At 46.2% G+C, this 12,501-nt stretch overlaps 1 protein-coding gene across 1 annotated transcript in view; it reads right to left on the minus strand.

Moving 5' to 3' along the window:
• The window catches only part of COL4A5 (collagen type IV alpha 5 chain), a 232,606-nt gene that overhangs the window by 65,683 nt on the left and 154,422 nt on the right, over positions 1-12,501 (minus strand). The window contains exons 29-30 of the mRNA XM_060250114.1: positions 10,131-10,281; positions 8,662-8,775 (exon numbers count right to left, since the gene is read on the minus strand). Coding sequence (XP_060106097.1) covers positions 8,662-8,775; positions 10,131-10,281 — 265 coding nt within the window. The remainder of the gene's footprint in view (positions 1-8,661; positions 8,776-10,130; positions 10,282-12,501) is intronic.

The raw sequence follows: 12,501 nt of genomic DNA on the forward strand, positions 1-12,501 counted from the left end.
ATAGGAGTACCATCCACCCATCTCTGCACAGACTGACAGCAAGATGTAACTCATGACATGAGGCTGATCCCTGCAGCAAAATTCAGCTCATCTCCTAATACCCCTTCTTGGAGTAGACCTAAATTATTTCTTTATTTGGATTTGTAGCCCGCCCTCCCCTTACGGGCTCAGGGCGGCTAACAAAATTTTAAGAAGATATTGGATTTATATCCCGCCCTCCACTCCGAAGAGTCTCAGAGCGGCTCACAATCTCCTTTACCTTCCTCCCCCACAACAGACACCCTGTGAGGTAGATGAAGATATTGGATTTATATCCCGCCCTCCACTCCGAAGAGTCTCAGAGCGGCTCACAATCTCCTTTATCTTCCTCCCCCACAACAGACACCCTGTGAGGTAGATGAAGATATTGGATTTATATCCCGGCCTCCACTCCAAAGAGTCTCAGAGTGGCTCACAATATCCTTTCCCTTCCTCCCCCACAACAGACACCCTGTGAGGTAGATGAAGATATTGGATTTATATCCCACCCTCCACCCCAAAGAGTCTCAGAGCGGCTCACAATCTCCTTTACCTTCCTCCCCCACAACAGACACCCTGTGAGGTGGGTGGGGCTGGAGAGGGCTCTCACAGCAGCTGCCCTTTCAAGGACAACTTCTGCTAGAGCTATGGCTGACCCAAGGCCATTCCAGCAGGTGCAAGTGGAGGAGTGGGGAATCAAACCCGGTTCTCCCAGATAAGAGTCCGCACACTTAACCACTACACCAAACTGGCTCTCCTTTCACATGATCAGCTTCAACAATTCAGCTTAAAAACAAGACAATATAACAAAACAATATAACAATTTGCAAAACTGTAAGCTGGTCATCCAAGATTCGTTTAATGACAGAAGGGGTATGCAGAAGGCCCCAGATCAATATCCGGTAGCTCCAAGTCTCCAGTTTCGCTGGAAAAATCTCCCCCTACAGCCCATCAAGCTGCTTTGGATGATGTTCCATTGGAGCTAGCAGACAAGGAAATCAAAGGCTGACCTTTGTTCTCATGCTGAAGAACAGTTGGTTTTATACCCCACTCTTCACTGCCCAAAGGGGTCTCAAAGTGGCTTACAATTGCCTTCCCTTCCTCTCTCCACAACAAACACCCTTTGATACAGGTAGGGCTGAGAGAGCTCTGAGAGAACTGGGATTGACCCGAGATCACCAGTGGCTTCGTGTGGAGGAGTGGAGAACCAAACTCGGTTCTCCCAGATTAGAGTCTGCTGCTCTTAACCACTGATAAAGAAAACCGGTGTGTGGGACAAGAGTTGGGAATGCAGATGTGAGTAACACATGACTGCTCTGTATTGCCCTGTCAATCTAGCTGCCGACCAGAGATCCAAAAGGTGAAAAGAGGTGTCCAAAAGTCTGTCTGAGTTACTGCTATAGCATGCCATGGGGAAGGAGCCATAGCACTCCCCAAGTTTGCATACATTATACGATCATGTGAAAGGGTTAAATTCAATAATCAATTAAGCAATTTTGTTGAAAGGTATGTTTTACGTTTTCCAAGGCTTGCAAGAACAGAAAATGTGCCCCAACAGCAGCTATTATTCGATGTAAGAGGGCTTTATATCAGTTAGAGAGATCTCTGTTGCACGGCAGAGGTCAAGCTGCAGCGGCGTTCTGCACACAACAGCTCGGATCACATTCTGGAGTCAAGGCATTATGTGTTTACCAGGCCTTTCTGGAAGACAGTAGTTCACTCTGCTTAGGGAAGCCCCATCAACAAGCTTCTGGAGGGAAAGATGACCACTCCAAAATGACACCCACTGACTCTCGACATGAGTTAAAGTCAATTAAATGTATTTGGGGAAAGCAGAAATGGCTCCTCCCTTTGCAGAAACAGGGCAAGCAGAATGGAAGATCAAAGAGCAGTTTCCCATTGGCTGGGACTCAAGTTCTAAAGCCTGCCCAGTTGAGGACATTCTCCAGTCACAGGAAGCCCTGCCCAAACAGAGAAACATGTGGGGAACGTGAGACTGCACCACTAAATGGGATTCAGGGAGAAATTACTGGGAAAACCCAGGTGGCTTTTTAATCTGGACAGGGGGTGTCTGGAGACAGGGTGTGGCTCAGAGGGCAGATGTGCTCATGTGCTATAATCCAGATGGGTGGTGGGGCTAGGTCGGGCCAGATCTCTTGCATGAAACCACCCTATGTCTTTGGAGAGGGCTTTCCCTAGGCAGACTGAGCCATTGCATTAGAATGGGTGTGTGTGTGTGTGTGTGTGCACATTTAAAATAAGACAAGGCTTTGACGAAGAAACCACAGTACCTGGTGGACCTGAGAGGTTGAAAAAGCCAGCAGGTTAACAACTCATCAGGAAGTGGAGACACAGGAAGCAGAATAGGAGTGGTGTGAGAATGCCATTAGGTTAGGATACAAAAGGAAGCACATCAGTGTTAGAACTAACAAACGAAGAACTCCCCCTCCCCCGCCAACCCCACACAAAAGCTGCAATCCACAAATCATGGACTAAACAGGATGGCTGTTGAGTGAGTGAGCTGTGGATTGTGGCCAAGGCCAAAGGAACAAACACGTAGTGCCAAAGTAGGCGATATCGGTATAAAAGAATCTGGCTGTCAAGTACGCTTGATTTCAACATTTTCCAGTGTGCAATAACCACCACATGTAGCGCACAGCAAATATTTGTATTCCGCCGTTCCGATGGAAACAGAACCTCATGATATGACTTGATTCCACCACTGACAAAGGTTAAAACATTCTGGCTTTCTTTGCTTCCCGAATGCTCCATCAGTGCTGCTGTGGCTGCGCTGGGCTGAACTTTTTGGAATGACTCATTCTGCAAAGCGGACGGTGCCCAGAGATGGAAAACGAGTGACCAAATAGTGACGTGCACAGAGGAACATGGTGAACCAAGACGGCCACTTCAAGTCGGCTTGTAACAAAGCATTAATATTATCCCAAGCTAATGCTAAAGTGAAAGTTAAGTCTGTGGAGAGGACAAAGGTGAGCAAGAGAGATCAAAGCAAAGGGAACAAACGCAGACAAAAATACTTAATGTCGATTTGTTAGCACAAGCTAAAGTCATGCACGGCAGGCTATCATGCTCTCAGCGGTACAGTAGCAGGGCATGGAAGAGAAGGAAAATAAGCCTTGTGGATTGTTATGCTTATTTTTGAAAAAGGCAAATGGGACGGTCATGTGGAAGGAAAGTGGTTTCACGGCACGATGGATAATTGCAGCACCAGGGCCAAGACATGGAATGGGAGGTCAAGGTGCTGGTGGATGGGTGATCATTAAAAGAAGTGCAATGTGCAGAGAGTCGCCTGAGATGCTAGAAGAGGTCATGTGGAGAGGTCGTTAAAAAGTGATGGGGAGCCTGAGCTGCTCCCAGAGATCCTGTTCTGGCCCTCCTTTTCTGCCAGCCAGCCTCAGATACCCAAAATGAGTCTGGCGGGGGGCGGGGGGGGGGTGTTCCAAGCTGAGCTAGTGTGAGCCAGTTCACAGCTTTTTAGCCTCCAGCTCACACATTTTTGTCTTCGCACAGGAAAAACAGTCCCCAGAGCAAACGAATGTACATAGTAGCTCACAGCATTAAGGCTAGTAGCTCACAAAGTAGACTTTTTGCTCACGAGACTCCACAGCTTAGAGGGAGCATTCGTCGGGGAGTGTGTGGAATGTGGGGAGGTAAAGAGAGGGAGGGGAGGATGATATGGTCCTCGCCCTTGTGCTCATTGGTACACTGAAATACCCATAAATTCCACTGAGCCCCTCCCCAAAATTCCACTGAGCCCTCATCTGAATTTTGTCTTGATTCGGCAAGGAGGCTGCTGGACAGAGCCCAACAGCCCAGACACCTGATAAGCTTTGAAGAGCTGAGGAAGAAATATTTCTGCCACAGCTACTGGGAGCCCTGCACAGACCCAACCCATCGGTAACCTTTTTAATCCTCGCTCTCCACAGCCACAGCCACGAACACTAGATACTTGATCTTTTTAAAAATGGAAGCAGTGAGAAATGTGACAGGCGCAATGGCTTTTGTGACGGGTGCCAGATTTTAGGGTGCATTTCTTCAGTGTGGTTGTGGCCATGCAGTAAACTTGTACCCCAAGCCATGAATTTCCTTGAACGCGTTAGGAATGGACTGCCGGTCGACCTTTAAGCTGAACGATAGCGCACACTACGTCTGAAGTAAAGATGTAGCAAACTGACGTCATGCAGTGCAGCTGGGAAGGTGTGCATGGAAAGACCCAAAGTATGTTCTCAATTTCTGCTCTGGTTCACAAGGAAGCACTATCCTGGTTATTCCCAGGTGGGCTTTGGGGCTTGCTGATTCGTGAAGAGGCCCCCATGAGACCGCCTCAGGAGCACGCAGGGCTGCCATCTTCCTAACTTGGCTTGCAAGGAGATGCCACTTATAAGAACTGGCATCTCCAGGCAGGTGGCATAGAGAAGGATTCCCGCAATGGGTGCAGCTTGAGAAATGTTTTCACCATCAAGTGAACCGTTGATCCATGAGGAGGTAAACAAGGACTCTGAGCAAGCCAGAACTCAGCTGTGAGTCTCACAATGGCCTCGGTGCTTCCTGAGGCGATCCCTTAATCCTCAAGTCAGAAATGTCATGAGAGAAAACTCCTTTCCCCTTTCAGTAAGTTACATTGTGTGTGCGATATACAACCAACATACCTTACACAAAGCCGTACAGGGGGGAAAAAACTCTCTAAAATAAGATGGTCGTATAACAAGGAAAAAGTCTATTTTTAGTCATCAAAAATATGAAACGGAATTATACTGATTTACAGTAGAGAATGCTCGAAGTGCAGACAATTTCATGCCACTTTGCATTAATAAAACAAGCCGGAACTGTGTGTCTTCAAGATGGTAAGTCGTAAATTAAGAACCAGAAATCTCTTGCATACACCAATCGACTGCTCCCTTAGAATACAGGGCAATATAGGCCTTTTCGGTCCTAGGCCCAACCTGGTGGAATCAACTCCCCAAGGAGATGCAGGCCCTGCCGGTTTTACTGCTATTCTGGAGGGCCTGTAAAACAGAGCTGTTCCGCCAGGCTTTTGGCTGAGGCAGGCGGGCGTTCTCACACCAGCTAACTGGCTTCCCTGCACTGACCGCATCCTGTGTTCCAATCTGTAAAGGATGTACATATCTGTACACTGACACTGCCTTATTTTATTTCATTTTAATGGTTTTAACTGTTTAAATTTAATTGTCTTATGATGTGATTTTAACTGTTTTATTATTGGATTTATATCCCGCCCTCCACTCCGAAGAGTCTCAGAGCAGCTCACAATCTCCTTTCCCTTCCTCCCCCACAACAGACACCCTGTGAGGTGGGTGGGGCTGAGAGGGCTCTCACAGCAGCTGCCCTTTCAAGGACAGAGTCTCAGAGAGGTCTACAATCTCCTTTCCCTTCCTCCCCTACAACAGACACCCTGTGAGGTAGATGAAGATATTGGATTTATATCCCGCCCTCCACTCCGAAGAGTCTCAGTGGCTCACAATCTCCTTTCCCTTCCTCCCCCACAACAGCCACCCTGTGAGGTAGATGAAGATATTGGATTTATATCCCGCCCTCCACTCCGAAGAGTCTCAGTGGCTCACAATCTCCTTTCCCTTCCTCCCCCACAACAGCCACCCTGTGAGGTAGATGAAGATATTGGATTTATATCCCGCCCTCCACTCCGAAGAGTCTCAGAGCGGCTCACAATCTCCTTTCCCTTCCTCCCCCACAACAGACACCCTGTGAGGTAGATGAAGATATTGGATTTATATCCCGCCCTCCACTCCGAAGAGTCTCAGAGCGGCTCACAATCTCCTTTCCCTTCCTCCCCCACAACAGACACCCTGTGAGGTGGGTGGGGCTGGAGAGGGCTCTCCCAGCAGCTGCCCTTTCAAGGACAACCTCTGCCAGAGCTATGGCTGACCCAAGGCCATTCCAGCAGGTGCAAGTGGAGGAGTGGGGAATCAAACCCGTTCTCCCAGATAAGAGTCCGCATACTTAACCACTACACCAAACTGGCTCTCTATTATGTTGTAATTCGCCCTGAGCCCAACCTGGGAAAGGGCGGACTAGCAATCAAAATAAATATTCGTAGTCTATTCAATACCCTAATTTATTCAAGTTACATCTGGGCCAGTTCTCATTGAGGTGGTCTGGGCTACACACTGCTGATGGGGGGGATGAATGTTCCTTGTTCTCCCCTTACAGCAATCCAGCACATTAGAAGAATGGTTCTAGTGCAGAAAGCCCTCACCCTGCTAAGTATTAATCTGACAATCTTGTTATTTCATTAGTGGTACAATTTTCTTTTATTGTCATTCTGCAACTGTTAGGGGTGTGCGTTAGGCATAACTGCACAGAAAAAAATAGAACAGAAAAGACGTATTCGCTTACGCTAGGGGTACAGCTGAGTACAGCCGAGTCTCCCAAAAGCAGGGGTTTCTGGCTTTTATTTGGGAGTGTTCAGCTATACCGAGAGCCAGCCCCAGCTAAAGCCATGCGCAGCTCTCAGCTCTATGCTGCAAGCGCTAATTTGCAGCACGGCTTGCAAAAGGCATTTAAAGAGAACGTGTTCCCTTTAAATGCCTTTTATAAGCCACACCATGCGAGTGGACTCCTAAGCAGCAAGTTCACCCTCCTTCCAGATGAACTTGCTGTTTGGGCCCCATTGGCGTGGGATTGCTTGCAGAAGGCATTTTGCAAGCGGTGAGCATTAATGGAGTCCAAGTGGCGAGTTCCAGGTGAATGGAGTGTCCCAAGAAGTGAGTTCATCCAAAACTCACTGCTTGAGACACCATTCGCCTGGAACTTGCCACCTGGGACTCCATTTGTGTAGTGCCGTAGGGAGTGTGAGACTACACTTCCCCTGACACAGGGGTGGCCACACAGAATAAGCATCAAATGTTTGAGAGCTGCAAAACATGAACGTCGGAAGTCTGAGAGCTGGAAGGAGGGAAGAACAGGGCGGAAGAGATGGAAAGAAAGCAACTTTAAATGCATCCTTCTAGCCACTGGCTGGCTTGGCTTGAATAACTGATTTAAAGGGAGAAATGCCTTCTCTGAGCTGGCTGATGGGGCAGTGGGGGCTTCAAGAGCCACATGTGGCTCCCGAGCCTCAGTTTGGCCACCCCTGCACTAACAGAAGTGGGAGCAATTTTTTCCAATCTTCCCACCCACCGCAGCATCTTCCAAAAGCAAAGAATTTAGTTGGGATTCAAACCACCTTCTCTAAAAGGAAGAAAAACCCACTGGCACAGAATATCCTACTCACTCCCAGAGTTTAATGTTTAGTCTTCCTGGCGATATTAAAAAAACACAATGCAGGAACACCAATGGGCATTTAAATGCTTATGCAAATGGGCATATAAATGCCTTTTGCAAGCCACATCATGTGAGTGAACTCTCAAGCAGCAAGTTCACCCAGAAAGTGTTTAAATGTCTTCTCTAAGTGGTGAGTTTCCGAAAATTTTTTGGAAACCCTGAATATTTCCCAAATCCCAATATCATAATCCCAATACCGGAAATATCAAGAAATACTGATATTTTTCAGGTTCATTATACCCATTATACCTGAAAAATACCATTTGGGTTTTTAAAAAACATATCCTTAGCAATGTTGTCGATATTTCTACTGTGATATACTGGCCGAAGGAGCTTATTGTAAAAGAAAGGGAAGCCCCTTACACGCCAGTTTTTGCTGTGGTAGGATTCTGTGTGCAACCTACAGTGGTACAACCCAGAAGCGGGCTGACAGCCTCCATGAGGTAGGCCTTAATCTGCACTTGGGAGTATCTTGAAAAACAAATAAAGCTTAGTTGAATGAAACCCACGGTGGACATTGTGTGACATTATTCGGCTGGGATCACACACACTAAATAATGCACTTTCAATGCCCTTTACAACTGGATTTTACTGTGTGAACTTGCAAGATCCAGTTGGAAAGTGCACTGAAAGAAGATTGAAAGTGCATTATTCAGTGTGTGTGATCACAGCCTATGGCTGTAATCCTACATAACAATCTTCTGAAGCATATAATAGTATAACAAAGAGAGAGAAGTCTTATTTTGAGTCCCCATTAGGAGTTATTATTGCTCGCAGTGAGCACGTATATAGCCCTTTGGGTGTTCAAAGCACTTTCCAACTGTAATCCTCACAAACAGCACTGTAAGGCAGACTGGTGCTATTTTTTACACCGTGCCAGTGGGTGGGACAGCCAGAGGGACTATGTCTTGCCCTAAGCTGCCTACTGAGCTGGCAGATGAAGCAGGTGAGCTGGCATCCTGTCAGATCACATCTCAAGTAATTCTGCTGATGCTCTGCGTTTGCTGAATAGTTTTCACTTGGCCCAACTATGGATCCGCTATTCGGGAGCAGAGAGGGCGCAACCAACCTGTTACATAAATCACAGTTCACTTTCAATTATTTCAAATCAGTGGGAAAAGATAGGGAAAAGATTTCAGTAGAGACCTGAAAAAGAAAATGCTCTGATCAGTGCAATAATTCCCACTCCGCCCAGGCATGCAAGGAAGTGTCTATCCATGAAGAAGTTTCCAATTAAAAGAGATAAAAGAAAATGGATAATGTTTGAATTCTGAGTCTGGTTTGCGGATGTGCCAAATACAAATCAATTTTACTGACGACTACCTGGTTGGCCCACAGGCCCTGGAGGCCCTGCTTGTCCAGGTGGGCCTTGGACACCAGATCCTGGAACCCCTGGAGGCCCTGCTGCCCCAGGCTGGCCTGGTACTCCCGGATCACCTAAAAGAGAAATCCTAATCAATCAGATAATCGGAATTTCAAAAAGACAGGGCATCTTCCCAGAAATGATAGCCTGTATTCAACCAACGCAGTTCTAAAAACTTCAGGGCAATTTGTTTTCTGCAGTGGGGGGGAGGAGTGCTTGGACCCCTGGGGATAAGGCCAGGGGGAGCACTGCGGTGGAGTAGTGGAACTGTCACAGCCTCTTAAGACAATATAAGTGGATGAAGTTTGGAACTTTATGGGGCTGGATAAGGCCAATATCTGTCCTGCCAGTTGTTTTTCTTTTTTGCCAAGAAAAAAAAATCAAGTGTGGGATTTACAGAAGTCTTATTTTATCACCTGACTTCTGCTTCTTTTTCCCCCAGAATACCTGTTTTGCAAAGTTGTCAGTTATTTTCAGTGGGAAGACTTTATGTATAGTCCAGTTCATCTCAGCAATGTTGCTTTGGTTGTCCAGCAATGTCTAGAACGGGGGTGTCAAACATGTGGCCTGGGGGCCAAAACGGGCCCCTGGAGGGCTCCTCTCAGGCTCCTAAGCAACTGGCTCTCGTCTGCTTCCTTCTCCCTCTCTTTTGCTTCCGTCTGCATCAGCGCTTGCCTTGCCAGGCTTGCTGAATCGCACAGGAGCTACAGCGCAACGCCTCTATTTTCTCCATTGACTGCGGTTTCTCCCTTGGGGAAGAGAAGGGGAAGGACAGCTTGCTTTGCCAGGCTCTCTCAGTTGCACAGCAGAGCTACTAAGCCAAGTCTCTCTTCCTTCTATTGGCTGAGGCTCCCTCCTCCCCACCCCAGCACCGTTAAGACCAACAAGTGCTAATGTTTTAAGCATATTTTAAGGGTTTTTAAAAAACCTTTAATTGTGTTTGTGTGTGTCCTGTATAAAGTTTATATCTCTACTACCTGGCATTACATTTTATGACCCACATAGCCTGGCCCAATAAGGCCCTCATAACGAATGAGTTTGACACCCCGGTCTAGAATTGTGACTAAGAGTTCAGTGGGCATTTTTTTCCTGAAAGCTGCAGGTATTACTTCTACTATTTTGGAGAATTTTAATCCCCTACTGTTTTTGTTTTTAAATTTAGATTTTTCTGCAAACTTTGTACAAAAACCCACCACATCTGTCCCTAGCTCCATTCTGAGGATCTATTAACCCACACTTGTTCCAGAATAAGATGTATGATGCTTGTTTGTATGATTTCATTCTTACATTGCTTATATCTTCTGAACTGCTAAATACATTCCCCCCCCACAACCCTCCCCCCACAATCATCATCATCATATAGACATACCACAGACACGTAAGAAAAATAATATGCTGTAAGCAATATGTCAGACAACAATTTTGCTACCTTTAGGCCCTGGGATTCCATCAAAACCTGCATGTCCTGGAATGCCAGGATTTCCCGGAAAGCCTGGATCACCTTTAGGGCCCTGTGCACCTTTGAAGCCCGGAGGCCCTGGTGGCCCAGCAGGTCCCGGCACACCAAATCCACGGTCTCCCTGTGACAGCAGAGAAAGAAAGATGATGATGATGATGATATTGTATTTATACTCTGAATTGCAAAGTCAAACAAATCAGCCAATATCATAATGCCCCTGTATAAATCAATGGTGCGGTCTCATTTGGAGTACTGTGTGCAGTTCTGGTCGCCGCACCTCAAAAAGGATATTATAGCATTGGAGAAAGTCCAGAAAAGGGCAACTAGAATGATTAAGGGTTTGGAACACTTTCCCTATGAAGAAAGGTTGAAACGCTTGGGGCTCTTTAGCTTGGAGAAACGTCGACTGCTGGGTGACGTGATAGAGGTTTACAAGATAATGCATGGGATGGAGAAAGTAGAGAAAGAAGTACTTTTCTCTCTTTCTCACAATACAAGAACTCGTGGGCATTCGATGAAATTGCTGAGCAGACAGGTTACAACGGATAAAAGGAAGTACTTCTTCACCCAAAGGGTGATTAACATGTGGAATTCACTGCCACAGGAGGTGGTGGCGGCCACAAGCATAGCCACCTTCAAGAGGGGTTTAGATAAAAATATGGAGCAGAGGTCCATCAGTGGCTATTAGCCACAGTGTGTGTGTATATATATATAAAAAAATTTGCCACTGTGTGATACGGAGTGTTGGACTGGATGGGCCATTGGCCTGATCTAACATGGCTTCTCTTATGTTCTTATGTCTCAGAGCAGTCACAATCTCCTCTACCTTCCCCCCCCCCCACAACAGACACCCTGTGAGGTAGGTGGGGCTGAGAGAGCTCTCATAGAAGCAGCTTTTTCAAGGATATCTCTGTGAGAGCTATGGCTGACCCAAGGCCATTCCAGCAGGTGCAAGTGCAGGAGCGGGGAGTCCGTGCATTTAACCACTACACCAAACTGGCTCTCAGTTACCAAGCTGAATTCTTCTCCCAAGTGTTCCAAGGCAGGGGGGAAGGAAAAACACAAAAGAACATGGCTGCCTTGAATCCATTTAAGCGGATAGCTGAGCAAACTTGACTATAGCTTGATGTGATGCTTCTATTAATATAACATGCTTGGAAGGCAGCCAGCAAACCAGAAACAGAAATCACGACTTGAAGTTGGTTTCAGAACCATGTTTCTGTTAGCCAGGTTTTAAAGGTACACAAAACAGGGCCTTTTCGGTCTTGGCTCCTACACTGTGAAGTGCCCTCTTAAGGGAAAAACACTGTGCTCCATTGCCACTCATCTGTCAGTGATTTGAGGAAATGTGGCCTTTTGGGGAGTGTCCAATGGTTTCTGGGGTGCTGGTTTTATTATTATTTCTTAAAATTATTTCTGGTGATTTTATTTTTGCTAGCTGCCCTGAAAACAGTTTCAGCTGGGCAGTTGTATTGGGTCCCCAGTAGAAGAGCGAGATTTGAGTCCAGGAGCAGAAACTAATCTTATTTCTTTCCAATTTGGATCAGTATGTTTCTAATAAGGGTAGTACCATTTGCCTAGGCAGCCAAGAAAATACAGGTCAGAGCTGAATTTATAAGCTGAACTATTTTAATTGTAGAACAAAGCAGGAATCAATTTGCACCTTTAAGACCAACCAGTTTTTATTCAGAACGCAAGCTTTTGTGCGCTCTCTTAAGCACACTTCATCAGACGAGGGGATCAGGTATTGTGAGATGAAATACAAGCAGTCTGGCAAACTAACTGGTCACATGGTCACATAAAACAGTGTGGCTAGGCCATTTGGTCTGGCTAGCCTTAAAAGGTAATAAAATTATCTGCCAAATGGTGTTTCTGCAAATCTAGGTGAATCACAAAAGGGCATGTATATCCAACTTGTAGTCCACCCAATCAAGTTATCAACATCAATCTATACACATTAAACATCATTCTAGCCTGCCATTAGAAAACAAGAATACATAAAATGAAAATGGGTTAAGTATATGTAATGAGATAAATAGCCAGTATCCCTTATTTGAGTATGTTAATATAAAACATTATTCAGATATCAAAGATTTCAGGTTTTCACGGCTGGTAACATCATTAGGGATTGTAGAATCTTTCGGGCTCAAGTGCCGTGTTCTAGTGGAGAAAGTTTTTCTTCCAGACGTTTCGTCTGTGCATTCAATGCACAGCAGCCAAGAAGGTCAGAGCACCTGCTCCGGCTGCAACGCCACTGAGGATGTTCTCTGCAGCCGAGAACGAAACGTCTGGAAGAAAAACTTTCTCCACTAGAACACGGCACTTGAGCCCGAAAGATTCT

The sequence above is a fragment of the Heteronotia binoei genome, chromosome 11 (genome assembly GCF_032191835.1).
Source record: "Heteronotia binoei isolate CCM8104 ecotype False Entrance Well chromosome 11, APGP_CSIRO_Hbin_v1, whole genome shotgun sequence".
NCBI lineage: Eukaryota > Metazoa > Chordata > Lepidosauria > Squamata > Gekkonidae > Heteronotia > Heteronotia binoei.